Source organism: Pseudonaja textilis, chromosome 16 (assembly GCF_049901715.1).
Source record: "Pseudonaja textilis isolate UNSWEBS1 chromosome 16, rPseTex1.2, whole genome shotgun sequence".
In the NCBI taxonomy this organism is placed as follows: Eukaryota; Metazoa; Chordata; class Lepidosauria; order Squamata; family Elapidae; genus Pseudonaja; species Pseudonaja textilis.
The window spans coordinates 1,746,593-1,765,431 of NC_142005.1; the positions used below are offsets into that span (position 1 = coordinate 1,746,593).

Below are 18,839 nucleotides of genomic sequence, written 5' to 3' on the forward strand. Positions count from 1 at the left end.
AAATGGTCCCAAGTCCCTTTTTTCAGTGCAGTCCTAACCTTGAATGGCCACTAAACAAATAACTGTATGTCGAGGACAACTGTATCGCTACAATCATGGCTCAAAGGCACCCATCCTATTGAATTATTTTATGTTCAGCAATGGAGGAGGCAATGGTAGAATTCAACCAGTGTAACAACCGGTTCGGTGAACTGGTCCGAACTGGCTGAATCCCACCCCTGGGAGGAGGCCTTTTGAGCAGCAGCCTCACACCCTGCGGCGTCCATTTTGTGAAAGCGCTCACGGTCGACTGTCAAGCCTGCATCCTGATCGCTGATCCAGCACCTCTTTAGTAGAGTTTTACTCTTTGCTTGTTGTTGGGATAGAAAACAGGGCGGGCACCTTTTTCAGGCAGACAGTTTGAATCCACTCGGCCTTCCGTACGTCAAAGATATCTAGGCTGTTTTCGCTGAATACTGACAAATAAGGGGCATTATAGCCTGAAATGGAAAAGAGCACAGGGTTAATGCCGGTGTGCCAAGTCTGCCCCTCATGCTCGCAGCCACCCACATCCTCCCGCAATCCTGCTGTCGTGCCCCTGTCGGAGGCTGATTCGGTGGAGGAAGCCAAGCAGCTGACAGGGAGCGGGGGTGTGGTTCCGTTGGCTGTGGAGGAAACTGGGGAAGGGCAAAGTCTCGCTGGGCAGAGCAGGGGAGAGGGAGAACAAGGGAGAGGGAGTTCAGAGAAAGACTCGGGCCCACCCCCTCTTCATCCTAGGGCACGTAGGGAGAAATGGGGAAGAGAGCAATGTGGGTTGTGTGGCTTATGGGGGAGGAAAAGGCCCTGATTCCCTTCATTAGCCACACCTGGGAATGAGAGTTTAAAAGAGATGCATGCTGACTGTGGCAGCTGTTGGGAGCAAACATGAATTTATCTGGGTATCATCGTGGCTTATCTGTGTTCCTGGCGTCTTCCCAACTCTGTGAGTTTTGCCGTGCTTTCAAGTCTGAAATTCCTGCTCTGTCAAGCCAATTACTTTAAGTTACAATTTGTGTATACCTTGTTTTGGACTGAATTTTCTACAGTTAAAGGCTGTTCCTGGGAGAGCTTTTCTCCAGCCGAAGGTAACCTGGACACTGGGGGCAAAGTTGGAGATAATAAAGGGACTCCTACTGCTTATTTGACTGTGTTACCTTTGTACCACGCCCCTTTGGGTCATCACACCTGCCGATTATGGTGTGATTGGCTTAATGCTAGTTTACCAAATAAGCCACAATAGGCTGGGCTTTGTAGTCAAGGGGCCACGCCTGCATTTGCATCGGAGTAGGATTCATATTCTAATAGAGAAGATTCTTAAAGTTGAGCCTAAAGATAGAACCAGAAGCTTTTCTTTGGGGGCAAAAAGACTTGGGAAAAATATTTGGAAGTTTGATATATATACAGTATATATCTATATATATCAAAGTTCCAAATATTTTATATTTATGGGCTTGCAAGTTCTTTTGTTGTGATATCCTGGGTCCTGCGTTGTAATCTCCTGGGTCATTTGGACCCAGGATACCACAACAGGACCCAGGACGCAGGACCCAGGATACCACAACAAAACAACTCGCAAGCCCATCACACAACCCATTACCCAAGGAGTTAAAACATGAGAGGCTAATGGAAAAAAAATCACTACAAAACAAACGACCCAGGAGATTACAGCACACGATCCAGGAGATCTCCACAACAATACTCACAAGGCCATCACACAGCCCATTACCCAAGCAGTTAAAACATGAGAGGCTAATGGGAAAAAAATCACTACAAAACAAACGACCCAGGAGATTACAGCACAAGATCCAGGAGATCTCCACAACAATACTCACAAGGCCATCACACAGCCCATTATACCAACATCAGCTCCATCAACCAATCAAGAGGCAGCAGTGTAGCCAATCAGCACAGCACATCAGCCCCCCACCAGTATTTATAGAGAGATGGCAGCTCCGATCTCACACAAAGTCAGTGTCTGGCTGGGTAGTTGTCGAAGTTTCTCCGCAGCCTTCGGCTTCCCCTTGCTCCTTGCTATATTCAAACATTTTTGCAGGGTCCCCTCAATAGAGTGAAGTTCTTTTCAAAGCAAAAAGAAATTCCTCTCCGGGTTGACCTCTATTGCAGATTCTGCTTTATGTAAGCACCGGACTTTTCCCTTTCAACTGATAAGAATGAACTTCTGAAAGCTAGGTACTTCAAAAGGAATTCTTTATTGAAAAGAAGTGGTCTATAGGCGTAGGAAAGAGACAGCTGGGATGGAAGAACCAAGGGAGTAACGCTCACCCGGGGAAACCGTCAACCCAGGTGGAAAATGGAGCGGGAGGCCCTTTGTGATCAGGAAGAAGGGGTCGAGGAACCACTGGCAGATGATCGACTGAAACGGTACATAAATCGCCTCACGAGGGAAGCCTTGGAGGGCCTCAATGTGCGGGATGAACCAGGTCTCCGACGAAGGAGAGCGAGTGAATCAGGAATTGAGAGAACCCGAGCCGTCACCCCTGATCCAGCTGAGGATGATCGAGCAATGGAACAAACTGGAGGACCAGCAGCCATACCAGGTACCCGACCCCTTGCCGCTCCAGAGCAGGGGATTAACCCTGGGCAACCCAGAGACATACAACTGCAGAGAAAGGTCCCGCCCTTGGGGGTAAAATTCGATGGGGACCCCCAGAAACTGGGATTATTCCTGGCCCAAGTCCTCCCCTACATGCAAGAAGAATACGGGCGGAATTTCCCCAGCCAGGGGGCCCGAGTGCGAGTCGTCACCCTGGGCCTGGAAGGGGCGGGAGCCAGATTGATGGTGACCCTCCACAACGTTAGCGCCCCAGGACTGAGGAACCTCGATCGATTCATGACAGCCCTACGCCACCGCTTCAAAGACCCCCTCACTGAGAGAAAAGCCCGCGACCGCATTAGACTTGTAAAGCAAGGCTGCTACCCGGTAGCTGAATACACCGAGGAATGTTGTGATCTGGCCGACCGAGTCGACTGGCCAGAAGATATCCTAGTCTGTTGGTTCAAAGATGGACTCAGCGACAACCTGTTCACTGCCTGCCTGGCCCGTGAGCCCCCCCAAACCTCCTGCATGAATGAAACTTGTTCTTTGAGGATACGGCTTGCCTCAGAAGTTCTGTTTGCTCTATGGGTGTGTTACTTGGAACCCTGACAGAGCCCACTGGCATGTACAGAAGGGAAGAACCATAGCAACCATCATCCCCAACCAAAGCCCTCCCCCCTCTCCAAATCCGCGACTCACAGCAGCTGAGAGGAGCAGCTGGCCACATCAGCTCCTGGGCCCGGCTCCGGTAGCCGTGCGCGTCCACATAAAGGCCGAATCCGCTGAAGCACAAGATGAACTCGCTCAGGCTGACCTCCACGGCTTTTAGCGCTTCCATCTGGGCCACGGCGGATGCCCGGATGTCGTCTGTGTGGGGAAGGCTGACAGGGGACCCTTCATTGAGCAGAGGGTAGAGGGAGAAGCCAGACGGGTAGCCCACGCAGAGGCGGTCACCCAACACGTCCAGGCACTGGACGTATCCCGGCGCTTGGATCTCCTTGATACGGCGGTGGGGCGGGTGCGTGGCAGCCATCTGGAAGCACAGGACCTGGCGTTTGCAGGCCACACAGAGCACAGGGGTCGTGCCGCAGCAGATCAGCCCCACGGCCACCGCCTGGCAGCCTTTGGCCTCCAGCACTTTGGTCCCCGGCGCCTCGGGAGTCTCCAGCTCCGCCCACGAGAAGACGCGGAGTCCGTGGTTCTTGCCGCAGAGCACAGAGAGCAGCTGAGCTTCAGGGGAGACCAGCAGCAGCTGCACCCGCCGGCAGTCGCCCACCCGCAGCACATCTGGAGGGGAGACAAGCGGTCAGCTGCAGCCACCCCAATGCCGTCTAGGCACAACGGCGGGAAATCGAGAGCGGGGAAATTGTGGTGTGAACCTTAGGAAAGAAATACAGCTAGTCCTTGAGTTACCGTCATCCATTTGGTGGGCAAAATTACAATGGCACTGAAAAAATGCGATGGAGGAGCTTTTTTCCCACACTTATGACCGTTGCAGCTTTCCCATGGTCAAAATTCAGCCACTTGGCAACTGACTCATATTTATGATGGTTTACAGTGTCCCGGGGGGTTACGTGATCGACTTTTAGGACCTTCTGACCAGCAAAGTCAACGGGCAAGTCAGATTCACTAAACAACCCATATTACTAACAGATTAACAGATTTAGAAGGGACCTTGTAGGTCATCTAGTCCAACCCCCCACCCAAGCATGTGACCCTACACCATTTCTGAGAGATGGCAGTCCAGTCCCTTCTTAACAGCCTCCAGGGATGAAGCTCCCACAACCTCTGAAGGCAACTTCCGTTTCATGGGTTGATTGTTCTCCCTGTCAGAAAATTCCTCCTTATTTCCAGGTTGAATCTCTCCTTGATCAGTTTCCATCCATTATTCCTTCTTTGGCCTTCGGGGGCTTTAGAGAATAGCTTGACCCTCTTCCTCCTCCTCTCTGGGGCAGCCCCTCAAATATTGGAAGGCTGCTCTCCTGTCTCCCCTGGTCCTTCTCTTCCCTAGACTAGCCAGGCCCAGTTCCTGTAACCGTTCTTCATATGTTTGAGTCTCCAGTCCCCTAAAATCATCTTGGTTGCTCTTCTCTGTACTTTTTTCTAGAGTCTCAACATCTTTTTTATAGTGTGGTGACCGAAACTGGATGCAGGACTCTAGGTGTGGCCTTACTAAGACTTTACAGAGTGGTATTAGTACCTCCCCTGATCTCGATTGTATCCCTCTGTTAATGCAGTTTAGGATTGCATTGGCTTTTAACTTAACAACTTAACAACTGCAGTTATTCCCTTAACCACTGTGGTAAGAAAGAACGTATAATGGGGCAAAATTCAGTTAACAACCGTCCCGCTTAGCAATATAAATTTTCAGCCCAATGCTGTAAATCAAGGACAACCTGTATCTTGTTGCTTTAAAAATACGTGGGACCATTTATCTGGCTTCCCAAATCAACTGAGCTTCTAGCTTTGCACAACACGCCAGTTTCAGACACAAATGCAAATACAGGTAGTCCTTGACTTAGGAGCACAATGGAGGCAAAAAAGAAAAGATACACACAGAGAGAAAAAGAGACAGTGACAGAAAGACAGGGAGAAAGAGAAAGAGGGAGAGAAAGAGAAAAAGAGAGAAAAAGAGGAAGAGAGAAAAAGAGAGAGAGAGAAAAAAAAGAGAGAAAAGAGAGAAAGAGAAAGAGAGAGAAAAAGAAAGAGAAACAGAGAAAGAAAGAGAGAGAAAGAAAGAGAAAAACAGAGAAAGAGAAAGAGAGTACAAGAAAGAAAAAAAGAGAAAGAGAAAAGAGAGAAAGAGAACGAAAAAGAAAAAGAGAGAAAGAGAAAGAGAGAGAGAGAGAGAGAGAGAGAAATAGCTGAGATCAGTTGGGACCAACTGGATTGCTCACCATTTGTCCTGAGATTAACAAGGAAAAGTCCGTAATCTGTACCCAGAGTGAGTCGTTCTCGGTCTGCAAAAATAAAAAACAACACACAGCATCACAATTAGTGTAGTCCAGGGGTGGCTGTGGTACTGCACTGGGGCCAGTTTGTAACCAGTCCACACAAGTGGCGGGTGAGCATGGGAAGCTCCGTTGGCATGTGTGCCACGCGCTCATGTTTGGGTGGGAAGCTCCGTTTGCATGTGTGCCACGCGCTCATGTTTGGGTGGGAAGCTCCGTTTGCGCAAGTGGCACTCGTGTGCGCCTATTTGTATAAATGGGGCCATGCACAAGAGTGCACATGCCCACCGCTTGCACAGAACCATCCCGTCTCTCTCCCCACCTCCCACATTCATCCATAAAGCTGGGAAGGTTGGAGACCCCTCATGCGCTCCATCCCAAATCAAGGCCATGGCCCTTGCTCCAGAGACAATGCACTGGGGTGTGTGTGTGTGTGTGTGCGGAAACCAGACCCACCCACTCCAACCCCTAGAACCGTAATTTCAGGCAGCACCTAGGATTGCAGCCGAAAGGGCATGGGGGATGAAGGGCAGCCCGTTGTCGTAGGCCTCCTTCAGCACGTAGACTGAGCGGTTGCAGTGCTGGTTCTGCCGCAGCAGCTGCTGCAGTTCACTCAGCACCTGCGTCCACCTCCGCATCTCGGCCTCGCTGTCGGCCAGGAAGAGCATGGAGCTGGTGGTGGGAGGGCAGGAGAGCTGGGTGGACGTCACCTATGGAAAAAATGAGGTGAGCGAGCAGGACGCCAGCCGTCGCCCGGCAACGCCCCAAACTGGACGCGGCAAGGGAGAAGGAGCCGGATCGCATGCAGGAACTCAGACAAATCTAAGGTCAAAGGTAAAGGTTCCCCTCGCACATCCGTGCTGGTCATTTCTGGCTCTAGGGGGCAGCGCTCCTCTCCGTTACAAAGCCAAAGAGCCAGCACTGTCCGTCTCCCTGGTCATGTGGCTGGCAGGATTAAACGCTGAAAGCGCATGAAACGCTCTTCCCTTCCCACCAAAGTGGTCCCTAATTTTCCACTTGCATTTTTAATGTGCTTTTGAACTTCTAGGTTGGCAGAAGCTGGGACAAGTTAACGGAAGCTCACTCCATGACGCGGTGCTAGGGATTCGAACCGCCGAACTGCTGACCTTTCTGATCAACAAGCACAGCGTCTTAGCCACTGAGCCATGCTTTTTAACACGGACGCATCTTAAAAGCAGCCGGGGCCGCTTCTGGACTTTGGGTTGTGGTGGAAAAGAATCAAAGTTCGATTTTGTTCTGACTCAGCTTTCACAAATAGTGATAAGACATTTACTCATGAGTAAAACAAACCCCCGCTTTTTAATAACAGGGCAGTAACAGTCTTTTTATTCACAGGGATAAACAAAAAATCAAATGTAATTTCGTCCCAAGAAACCTGAGTTTATCCAAGAAATCCGAATTGCTTGTATACTAGAAATGAACGGTTGTCTGTGACAACTGGCTGCTCCCAATCCCCTCCTATTTATTTCTCAGCCAGGGAGGGGCTGGCTATTGTCTACGTCTCCCTCTCCTTGAGAGCTGGCTTATTGCTTTCCTTTGCTCTCCTCTCTGTCTGGATTCCGGCAGTTACCCCCTATTTAAATCATGAGTCTCGAGCCAAACTTCCAAAACTTCAAAAGGATTTATTGGGAATTAACATGCCAGCACTGCCTGGGTGCAGCTGACTCTGAGACACACACCATTCACTGTCACCTTTGACCCTGGTTTTCCCCCACCCCCCTGGGTGTATCATGATTCATATCCTCCAATGGGACACCTCCATAGCCCAGAGTCATCCATCAGGCTCTCCAGTTAGAATTTTGCTTGGCAGAAACTTCGGTCCCCTAGTTACTATCTTTGAAAACATTTATGGAATGCTGTTTCGGTTTGCAAACTGCCACACTGCTCCCCCCTCCCTTTTTGTTGCCAACTCTAAAAAGATGAGAGGGGACTCAGCAACTGCCCCACATGGACAAACCTCAGTTTAGGATCCTTGCTGTCTTTAAGGCAAGTGAGCTGGGAGACCCTCGCTGGCCACTCAACAGTTCATGGCTCTGAGGTCCTGCACTAACCACAAATCGAACCATCAGCAAGGCCCCCATTGGGTTAGGAGAGCACCGGACAAAGCGATTCCCATTCTGGGCTTCCCTCGCCCCCTTCTGGTTCTTACCCGGAAGATACAAGGCACATCTTTATTGTTAGCATGGATGACATCGGAGGCGAGGACAGGAGCCACGGAAAACTGCTCATCCCTGTCGCCGGGATAAAAAACGAGTGAGAAAAAAAATTCAACCCAGTTCCTCTTGGGGATTGACTAAGAATAACAGAATAATAGAGTTGGAAAGGGACCTTGGAGGTCTTCTAGTCCAACCCCTTGCTCAAGCAGGAGAACTTGTACCATTTTGGACAAATGGCTGTCCAGCCTCTTCTTGAAAACCTCTAGTGAGGGAGACTTCTTAAGATAAGTCATTTCACTAATAAATTGTTCCCACTGTTAGAAAATTTGTGCTTAGTGCTAGGTTGGATCTTTCCTTGGTTGGTTCCCATCCATTGTTTCTGAACCTGCCGTTAGTGCTTTGGAGCAGTGGTCGCCAACCGGTGGGTCGCAGCCTATTGGTGGTCCGCAGAGAAAATTTTGGTGGTCCACAGAGAAAATTCTGGTGGTCCGCAGAGAAAATTTTGGTGGTCCGCAGAGAAAATTGAATATTTACATACATGGGGTGTTGTGTGTTAATTTTGTGAGTTTGCTTGCTAACAAATTTTATGTAACAGACTCAGGTAGCCAATGGCAGAAAGATAGATCTCTGAGCGAATCTGTGATTCTGTGAGCAACTCAATCTGTCTGCCTGCTTTGCCTGATTTTGGGTAAAAGTTGCTCTCTTTTTATAAAAAATTCAACGTTTACATAAATATTTATACTATTTACATACAAGCCATACCCAGCCGGTTACATGCCCATCAAGCCACACCCACAAATTAGGCCACGCCCACAGAACCAGTTAAGATATTTGAATCCCACCCCTGCCTCTGTGTGTGTGTGTGTGAGAGAGAGAGAGAGACAGAGAGAGAGGGAGAAAGAGGTTCGATCAGATCTCTCTCTCTCTCTCTCCCACCAATGTCAGCAAGTCACCACCAGTCAAAATTCATATTAGTGGTCCCTGGGATTTAAAATTATGAGTTGGTGGTCCCTGAATCCAAAAGATTGGCGATCCCTGCTTTGGAGAATAGCTGGACCCCTCTTCTCTATAACAGCCCCTCAAATACCGGAAGACTGCTATCACGTCCCCCCGAGTCCTTCTTTCCATTCGAATAGCCGTTACTAATTCCTGCAACTGTTCTTCATATGTTTTAGCTTCCAGGCCCCTAATAATCTTTGTTGTTCTTCTCTGCACTCTTTCTAGAGTCTCAACATCGAAGTGGAAAGAGAAAACGGCTAAGTGCTATATCATAGAGGTTGGGAACTTCCATCCCAGGAGTCTAATCTGGCCCACCAATTTGACCCAAGCCTCAACATTCCACTCAGCCACTCTACGAATCACCACTGGGTTTGCCCAAGATATCTAACAAGGCAGCCAAAAATCTAACCCAGAGCTTCTCAACCTTGGCAACTTGAAGATGTGTGGGTTTCAACTCCCAAAATTCCCCAGCCAGCATGCTTTAAGAGGGGTGATAACAGATAACCAGAGTTCAAAAGGACCTTGTAGGTCATCTAGTCCAAACAGGAGACCCTACACCATTTCTGACAAATGGCAGCCTAGTCTCTTCTTGAAAGCTTCCACAACTTCCGAAGGCAACTTCTGTTCCATGGGTTGATTGTTCTCCCTGTTAGGAAATTCCTCCTTATTTCCAGGTTGAATTTCTCCTTGTTTAGTTTCCATCCATTATTCCTTGTCTGGCCTTTGGGTGCCTTGGAAAATAGTTTGACCCTCTCCTCTCTGGGGCAGCCCCTCAAATATTGGAAGATGCTCTCCTGTATCCCCTGGTCCTTCTCTTCCCAAGACTAACCAGGCCCAGTTCCTGCAACGTTTTAGCCTTCAGTCCCCTCATCATCCTGGTTGCTCTTCTCTGCACTCTTTCTAAAGTCTTAACCTTTTTTTTATAGTGTGGCGACCAAAACTGGATGCAGTACTCTTAAGTGTGGTCTTACTAAGGCTTTCTAGAGCGGTATTAGAACCTCTCTTGATCTTGATTGTGTCCCTCTGTTAATGCAACTTAGGATTGCATTGGCTTTTTTGGCTGCTGCTGCACATGGCTGGCTCACATTTAACTGGTTGTCCCCTAAAAATCCAAGATCCCCCTCGCAATTACTGCTACTAAGCCTGGTTTCACCCAGTCTATATGTGTCCTTTTGGTATTTCTTGCCTAAGTATAAGACTTTACTTTTCTCTACGTTGAATTTCAGTTTGTTAAGTATGTCCTAGTGTTCTAGTCTGTGGACTTCAACTCCCAGAATTCCCCATCATGGATATACTCACCGCATATCTGTGACATGCATGACACCCTGTGAGATCTTCCCTTCGGAGGCGTCGAAGAGGAAAATCTTGAAGTCACTGATGACCACGAAGGCCTTCTGCCAGCCCTTCCTCACCCCGGAGGGCTTGGGCACCTTTGGATAAAAAGAGAAACAGGCAAATTGGTTTTCCCGAGAGTAGTAGGTGCAAGTCCAGGAAATATTTTCATTCCAGCAGAGCAGGAGATCCACTTAGAACACGGAACGTAGAATAATAAGGGCCCTTGGAGGTCTCCCAATCCGGTGGTCACCAACCAGTGGGCCGTGGCCCACTGGTGGTCCACAAGAAAATTTTGGTGGTCTGCAGAGAAAATTCAATATTTACATACATGGTGTGTTGTGGGTTAATTTTGTGAGTTTGCTTGCTAGCAAATTTTGTGTGACAGACTCAGGTAGCTGATAGCAGAAAGATAAATCTCTGAATGAATCTGTGATTCTGTGAGCAATTCAATCTGCCTGCCTGCTTTTGGGTAAAAGTTGCTCTTTCTTCATATAAAAAATTCAATATTGACATAAATATTTATAATATTTACATACAAGCCATGCCCAGCCAGTCACATGACCACCAAGCCACACCCACAAATTAGGCCATGCCCACAGAACCGGTTGTTAAGAAATCTGAATCCCACTCCTGCCTCTGTGTGTTTGTGTGTGTGTGTGAGAGAGAGAGAGAGAGGGAGGGAGGGAGAGAGGTTAGATCATCTCTCTCTCTCTCTCTCTCTCCCACCAATGTCAGCAGGCCACCATCAGTCAAAATTCATATTAGCGGTCCCTGGGATTTAAAAGTTTCTTACCGACAAATACCCCTCGAAGGCGGTGCCAGTTCCATTCACCGGATTCACCCCCAGGGTTTTCTGCAGCTGCTCCGGGGACATGGGGCAGGTGGAGGCTCCAGACGCACAGGAAACATGGCAGACGAAGTTGCAGGCTGAAGAAGAAGGGCGAAAAAGTGAGAGAAATTATTTCCTTTGGCGTGTTTAGATTTCTTAGCCCTTGCAGGACAAGAGCGGAGTTGTCCTAGAGTGGCCAAAAATAAGGGGGAGGCTGGTAGCCCCTTTTCCAACCTGTGTTTTTTTCAACCTCACGAACTTTAAGATACGTGGACTTCAACTCCCAGAATTCCCCAGCCAGCCAATGTATTTGTTGAAACGGCCCTTTAAGATGTGTGGACTTCAACTCCCAGAATCCCCCAGACAACCATCACGTTGGATGAGATTGCCCCAAACCTTTTGATGTACATCATAAGCTAAGGTGTAGGTGAAGAACCAACTGGAGCAATCGTTCCCCTGACTTTTAATTGAGCTATGGTCTGTTCTCCTGCAATCAAGTTAAGTTTCTAGTCCTCATGCACCAAAATGAAAACGTGTCAGACACGATTCCCATTATAGAGCTTTGGTCTCAGTTTTGGGGGCCTCTGGAACTCCAGGCAGGAGTCTTTCCCAACCTGGCCCCATTTCCTTGCCCCCCCCCCCCCATATATTGTGCCTGACAAAATGCTACTCACCCTCACAAGCCAGGCCTTGCCGGACCAGCCCGACCATCAGCGATGTGCAGCGCATGCACTTGGTGGGGGCCGAGAAGCTGTGGGTTTTGAAGCTGTGCGTTTTGGGCTGGGAAAACACAACGGGGAGAGAGTTTGCAAAGAACCCTCTCACGCCTGTCTTTTCTTTGCAGAAAAAAAAGGGCAACGGGCTTTTAAATTTTAAACTTTCGCGGTTTTAAGTCTTCACCTTGAGGGATGCAGAATGGCCGCTCTCGGCAAGCAGGGCTCCTGCCTGTATGGGAAAAACAAGAAAGAATGAGAAGTTAGGAGGAGCAGAAAAGCGAGATTGAAATACTTCACGCTAACCTGGTGCCAGGATTCCGGCAGTTGCCCTCCTTAAACCATGAGCCTCGAGACAAACTTCAAAAACTTCAATGGATTTATTAGGAGAGAACAGGTTGGCATGACCTGCACTGAAGCCGATTGTCATCTCATCAAACATTTCTATGCCTGTTTTACAGCTGCCACCTGGTTTCTGTGGTTTGACCATCTTGAATCTCTCCCCGGGGTCCTCTGGCCACATCTGGACCCAACCAACATGTTATCGGTCCTTTGCTAGATAATATATATATATTAGTAAATGGTTTTGCCCAATTATTTATTAAGCTATGCCAGCTGGGGAGAGAGAGTGAAGAAAAGAGGCTGGGAAGAAAACAATTTTTTTTTCCGTTTCTATCTCTGCTTTTGAGTTCAGTTTTTATTGTATATCCTGAAGTGAGAATTTAAGAATTGGCAGAGAAAATAAGAGGAATATAGCATATAGAATAACACAATGGAAGGGGCCTTGGAGGTCTTCTAGTCCAACCCCCTGCTCAAGCAGGAGACCCTAGACCATTTCACACAGGTGGCTGTGCAGTTTCTTTATGAAAATCTCCAGTGATGGAGCAGCCACGACTTCTGCAGGGAGGGAGGGAAGGAAGGAAGGAAGGAAGGAAAGATAACAAGAATAGGAGAAGGAAGGCGGGGGAAGAATAATGAAGGAAAAGGAAAGGAAGGTAGGAAGGAAGGAAAGAAGGACGGAGGGAGGGAGAAAAAAGGAGAGCAAGAATGTAGGATGGAGGAAAAGAATGAAGGAAAAGGAAGGAAGGAAGGAAAGAAGGAGGGATGGAGGAAAAAGGGAGCAAGAATGAAGGATGGAAGAAGGGAAGGAAGGAGAGAGAAGAAAGGAGAACAAGAATGGTGGAAGGAGAGCATAATGAAGAAAAAGGAAAGGAAGGAAAGAAGGAGGGAGGGAGGAAGGGAGGGAGGGAGGGAGAAGAAAGGAGAGCAAGAATGGAGGAAGAAAGAGAGGGAGAGAAGAATGAATGAATGAATGAATGAATGAATGAAGAAAGGAAGGAAGGAAGGAAGGAAGGAAGGAAGGAAGGAAGGAAGGACAGAGGAGGGAGGGAGAAGAAAGGAGAGCAAGAATGGAGGAAGAAAGAGAGGAAGAAGGAAGGAAGGAAGGAAGGAAGGAAGGAAGGAAGGAAGGAAGGAAGGAAGGAAGGAAGGAAGGAGAGCAAGAATGGAGGAAGAAAGAGAGGAGAGAAGAAGGAAGGAAGGAAGGAAGGAAGGACAGAGGGAGGGAGGGAGAAGAAAGGAGAGCAAGAATGGAGGAAGAAAGAGAGGGGAGAAGAAGGAAGGAAGGAAGGAAGGAAGGAAGGAAGGAAGGAAGGAAGGAAGGAAGGAAGGAAGGAGAGAGGAAGGAAGGAATACGGAGAGGGAGAGAGGAAGGAAGGAAGGAAGGAAGGAAGGAAGGAAGGACAGAGGGAGGGAGGAAGAAAAGAGAGCAAGAATGTAGGACGGAAGAGAAGAATGAAGGAAAAGGAAGGAAGGAAGGAAGGAAGGAAGGAAGGAGAATAAGAATGGAGGAAGACAGGGAGGGAGAGAAGAAGGAAGGAAGGAAGGAAGGAAGGAAGGAAAAGACAGTCCCCATTACAGGTAGTCCTTGACTTACAACCATTTTGTTTAATGACCAAAGCTGCTCATTACTACAATAAGGCAGTGAAAAAAGAGAACCATGACCCTTATTCACACTTATGACCATTGTAGCATCCTCAGGGTCGGTCATGTCGTCGGAATTGCAGCTTCCCAGGTCACCCCCTGCAACCTTCCCAGGGGGCTGCTAACAAGCAATGGGGGAAGCTGGATTTGCTTAACGACCACGAGAAAAAAAAGTTGCTAAGATTGAGTTGTGACTCAAGAACTCCATCCCTTAAGAGGTTAGATGTTTCAAGCCCCACTTTGGGGATTTATTGTACTTATTTTAGTCATTAGATTTTATTCAGCGCCCAATTCGCTCTCAGGCGACCACACGCAGCTTCACCTGTTAGATTCTGGTCATAGCTGCATGGAGGAAAGATCTCTCCATTCCAGCCAGGACTTACGTTGGACTGGAGGCTTCTCCTGCCTTCGGGGTACACCTGAACCTCCTCGGACGGTCTCCGCGCCTCCTGGGAGTCGGGCGTGTTCCCAAAAGCGATGGTGTCCTTCTGAAAGACAAGGGGACAGACAGGCCCAGTTGCTCGTGCAGGGTCCGGATTCGGGTCGTACAGATCAAAATACACACAGATTAACAGAGTCAGAAGGGACCTTGTAGGTCATCTAGTCCAACCCCCAGCCCCCCCCCCCCAGCCAAGCAGACCCTACACCATTTCTGACAGAGGGCAGTTTAGCATCTCCTTGAAAGCTTCCAGTTAGGAAGCTCCCACAACTTCTGAATAACAGAGCAATAACAGAATAACCGAGTCGGAAGTATAAAAACGAAACATGTATATATGGGGAGATATATATTTCATTTGAAAACAGGTTAATAGAATTGGAAGGGACCCCCGCAAGGTCATCTAGTCCACCCTACCCACCCAAGCAGGAGACCCTACACCGTTTCAGATAAGTGAATGTCCAGTCTCTTCTTAAAAACCTCCAGTGATGAAGGTCCCACGACTCCCAAAGGCAACTTCTGTTCCCTGTCCCAACCTAGTCCCAGCAAACAGTCTTTCGAGGTATTTCACAGTTACAGACCTTTGTCAGACTTGGAGAGTTGCCAGGCCGTAATCTTTCAGACACCACACCGTAGCAGACAATACTTGGCAAGAACGCAGGAGCAGATCTTCACCCAAATGAACCAATTGTCTCCTGCAAACCCCACTCCCCTTTCGCTCCTCTTTTATTCCCTATGGGAGGGGCCATTCACCGTCCACCTGAGCCTTTACTCCCAAGTCAACCCTTGTTCCTCAGCTGTTCCCTTCGTCTGGCAGCTCTGTGCGTGTGCGTAGTCGAAACAGGCTCCAGCTGTTCTTCCTCCCCACTGATCTCTGACTCTGAAGACAGCTGATAACCGTCGGACGGCCCTGGCCCCATCTCTGCCTCCGACGCAGAGCCCTCGTCAGAGCCTTCCCCTGACTCCAGGACTGGCCCGTGTTCCTCCCAAACCTCCTCACTGTCCGAATCTGGCGGGCCACAACAGTGACTTAACAGCTACCGTGATCCACTTCACAACGGTAGCAAGGAAGCTCATAAAAAATTCACTGAACAACCAGCAACAGAAATTTTGGGCTCAACTGTAGTCGTAAGTTAAGTCGAGAACTATCTGTAACCTGACCAAAGTGAAAACTTACGCTGGTGCTTCGGAAGAAGAAAGGAACCAGTGGAGTTTGGTACTTGATACCTGTTAAGAAAAGGAGAGAGGAAAAAAAAAAGAGAGGCTTTGTGGATTGCCAAAGGATCCTGGATCTGCCTTGAACCATTTACATCTGTAATTAATCACTTTCTGTTCCATGCCTGATAATGGAATTAACCTTTTCCGGGATCAGCAGTAGAAGGCTTAGAATTCAACCGCAAGGCATTTTATAAGGGGATTGTAGGAGTCAAAGCAACTTTTGTCAAACTTTGCAACTTCAATATAGGTGGACTTTCTTTCACTCTCAAAATTCCCAGGCCCAGTGCAGCCATTTAGGCAGGAAAAAAAATCAAAGGTAGACGTACAGATTAGAAGAGACTTGGATCAAAAACAGTAACTGATTATATACGCTGCTCAAACAAATAAAGGGAACACTTAAACGACACAAGGTAACTCCAAGTCAATCACACTTCTGTGAAATCAAACTGTCCACTTAGGTAGCAACACTGATTGACAATCAATTTCACATGCTGTTGTGCAAATGGAATAGACAACAGGTGGAAAGCAGAGGCAGTTAGCAAGACATCCCCAAGAAAGGAGTGGTTCTGCAAGTGGTGACCACAGACCACTTCTCAGGTCCTACGCTTTCTGGCTGATGGTTTGGTCACTCTTGAATGCTGGCAGTGCTGTCACTCTAGTGGTAGCATGAGACGGAGTCTACAACCCACACAAGCGGCTCAGGTAGTGCAGCTCATCCAGGATGGCACATCAATGCGAGCTGTGGCAAGAAGGTTTGCTGTGTCTGTCAGCGTAGTGTCCAGAGCATGGAGGTGCTACCAGGAGACAGGCCAGTACATCGGGAGATGTGGAGGAGGCCGTAGGAAGGCAACAACCCAGCATCAGGACCGCTACCTCCGCCTTTGTGCAAGGAGGGACATGAGGAGCACTGCCTGAGCCCTGCAAAATGACCTCCAGCGGGCCACAAATGTGCGTGTGGCTCCTCAAAAGGTCAGAAACAGACTAAATGTGGGTGGTATGAGGGCCCAACGTCTCGCTCCATCCACCAACGCCACTTTGCACCACAGACTGTCCAGGAGTTGGGGGATACTTTAGTCAAGGTGTGGGAGGAGGTCCCTCAGGAGACCATCCGCCACCTCATCAGGAACATGCCCAGGGGTTGTAGGGAGGTCATACAGGCACGTGGAGGCCACACATACTACTGAGCCTCATTTTGACTTGTTTTAAGGACATGACATCAAAGTTGGATCAGCCTGTAGTGTTTTTTTCCACTTTAATTTTGAGTGTAACTCCAAATCCAGACCTCCATAGGTTGCTAAATTGGATTTCCACTGATAATTTTTGTGTGATTGTGTTGTCAGCACATTCAACTATGTAATGAACAAAGTATTTAATAAAAATATTTCATTCATTCAGATCTAAGATGTCTTATTTTTGTGTTCCTTTTATTTTTTTGAGCAGTGTAGATTAACAGTTGGAAGGGACCTTGTAGGTCATCTAGTCCAGGGGCTTCCAACCTTTTGGACCTCAGGGACCACCAAACTCATAATTTTAGATCCCAGGGACCACTGACCGGTTCTGTGGGCGTGGCTTAATTTGTGGGTGTGGCTTGGTGGTCATGTGACTGGCTGGACATGGCTTGTATGTAAATATTATAAATATTTATATAAGTATTGATATTTTTATTAAAAAAGAGCAACTTTTACCCAAAATCAGGCAAAGCAGGCAGACTGAGTTGCTCACAGAATCATTCAATGATCTATCTATCTGCCATCAGCTAGCTCAGTCTTTCAAATTTGCTTGCCGTGAGTCTGCACTGAATTTGCTTGCAAGCAAAACTTCAGTCCTAAGGGAGGTTTAGCTGCACTTAAAAGCAGAGCCGAAGATCTAAAGACTAGCTGGAAAGCAAGAAATCCAACCATTTTCTGCTTCCTAGCTAATTTAAATCTCCCGGCACAGAGAACAGATGATGGTTGGAAAAAGGAAAAATAGAAATTTAACAGGCAAGTTTGCTGGATAAGGAGTGAGTGGGCGGGGAAGGTCCCCGCGGGCCATGTGGGCGGTGCAGCCTTGTGTTTCTGCGCAGCCTGGATTAGTTGCTTGGGGGGGGGTGTTCTTGGAGTGAGAACACCAACATTTTCTGCAGCCCACCAAAATTTTCTCACAACCCACCAGTGGGCTGCGGCCCACCAGTTGCGACTGCTGATCTAGTCCAAGCAGGAGACACTACACATTTCTGACAGATGGTAATCCAGTCTCTTCTGGGAAGCCTCCAGGGACGAAGCGCCCACAACTTCTGAAGGCAACTTTTGTTCCGTTGGTTGATTGTTCTCACTGTCAGAAAGTTTCTTCTTATTTCCAGGTTGAAACTCTCCTTGTTCAGCTTCCATCCACTATTCCTTGTCTGGCCTTCGGTGGCTTTGGAGAACAGCTTGACCCCCTTCCTCCTCTTTGTGGCAGCCCCTCAAATATTAGAAGATGCTCTCCTGTCTCCCCTGGTCCTTCTCTTCCCTAAACTAGCCAGGCCCAGTTCCTGCAACCGTTCATCATATGTTTTAATCTCCAGGCCTTTGATCATCTTAGATAGATCCAGATTAACAGTTGGAAGAGACCTTGTAGGTCATCTAGTCTAACCCCCACCCACCCAAGCACGACACCATGGTCCTTCTCTTCCCTGGACTAACCAGGCCCAGTTCCTGCAACCGGTCATCGTATGTTTGAGCCTCCAGTCCCCTAATCATCCTGGTTTTCTTCTCTGCACTCTTTCCGGAGTCTCAACATCTTTTTTATAGTGTGGTGACCAAAACTGGATGCAGTACCCTATGTGTAGTCTTACTATGGCTTTTTAGAGTGGTATTAGTACCTCCCTTGATCTGGACTGTGTTAGAAATAAGTAAATGCAAAAATAAAATGGTCCAGATGCTTAAAGGTGTCACAAATGGGGGTTGGACTGGATGACTTTGCGGGGTCCCTTCCAATCCTATTAATCTTCCAATCCTATTAATCTATCCCTTCCAATCCTATTAATCTATTAATCTATTAATCTATATATCTCCCTGTATATACATGTGCATTGCCTTCTGGGTGCGAGTGTGCGAGTGCGCATACAATTTTTGGCACAGGAGCCCAAAAAGGTCAGCCACCACTGTCCCAGAGTGTCCTCAAGTGCTTCGAAAGGAAGACTATCAGTAGACCAATCCATACGCGAGCCTGTCCAAACTTTGGGGCAACTTGGGCAAGGGGAGGGAGATCTTGAAGCGGGCACCCTCCGGTCATCCAGACTGGCCTCTTACCTTCCAGAGAGCGGGCCTTCAGCTCCCCTTTGGTCTTCTCCAGTTCCTGGCGCAAAGTCCGGTTTTGCTGCTCAGCTTCCTGCAACTGTCTTTGGGGGACACCACGAAGGTGGGAAGAGAAGCGGGAAGGGTTACCTGGGGAGGGGGGGCAACTCCCACTCCCATAATCCCTTGCCCCAGGCCACGTTGAAGTTCTCGCCCAAGTGTATTCCTTCTCCTGCTCCTTCCCGGAAGCACAGGTAGTCCTCAAACTTACAACCACAATGGAGCCCCAATTTTCCGTTGCTATTCCAAGATAGTTGTTTAGTGAGTTTTGCCCCATTTGGGGCTCCAGTTGTTAAGTGAATCAGT

General features: G+C 48.3%; 1 protein-coding gene across 1 annotated transcript in view; it reads right to left on the minus strand.

Annotated features, from left to right (window-relative positions):
- Nucleotides 1-18,839, minus strand: part of LOC113447466 (serine/threonine-protein kinase MRCK gamma) — a 98,370-nt gene that overhangs the window by 14,201 nt on the left and 65,330 nt on the right. Inside the window, 12 exon segments of the mRNA XM_087913775.1 lie at nucleotides 382-479; nucleotides 3,275-3,862; nucleotides 5,473-5,535; nucleotides 6,020-6,236; nucleotides 7,697-7,778; nucleotides 10,002-10,132; nucleotides 10,831-10,964; nucleotides 11,541-11,646; nucleotides 11,767-11,811; nucleotides 13,946-14,050; nucleotides 15,176-15,225; nucleotides 18,489-18,577. Of these exon segments, the coding sequence (XP_087769901.1) occupies nucleotides 382-479; nucleotides 3,275-3,862; nucleotides 5,473-5,535; nucleotides 6,020-6,236; nucleotides 7,697-7,778; nucleotides 10,002-10,132; nucleotides 10,831-10,964; nucleotides 11,541-11,646; nucleotides 11,767-11,811; nucleotides 13,946-14,050; nucleotides 15,176-15,225; nucleotides 18,489-18,577 (1,708 nt within the window).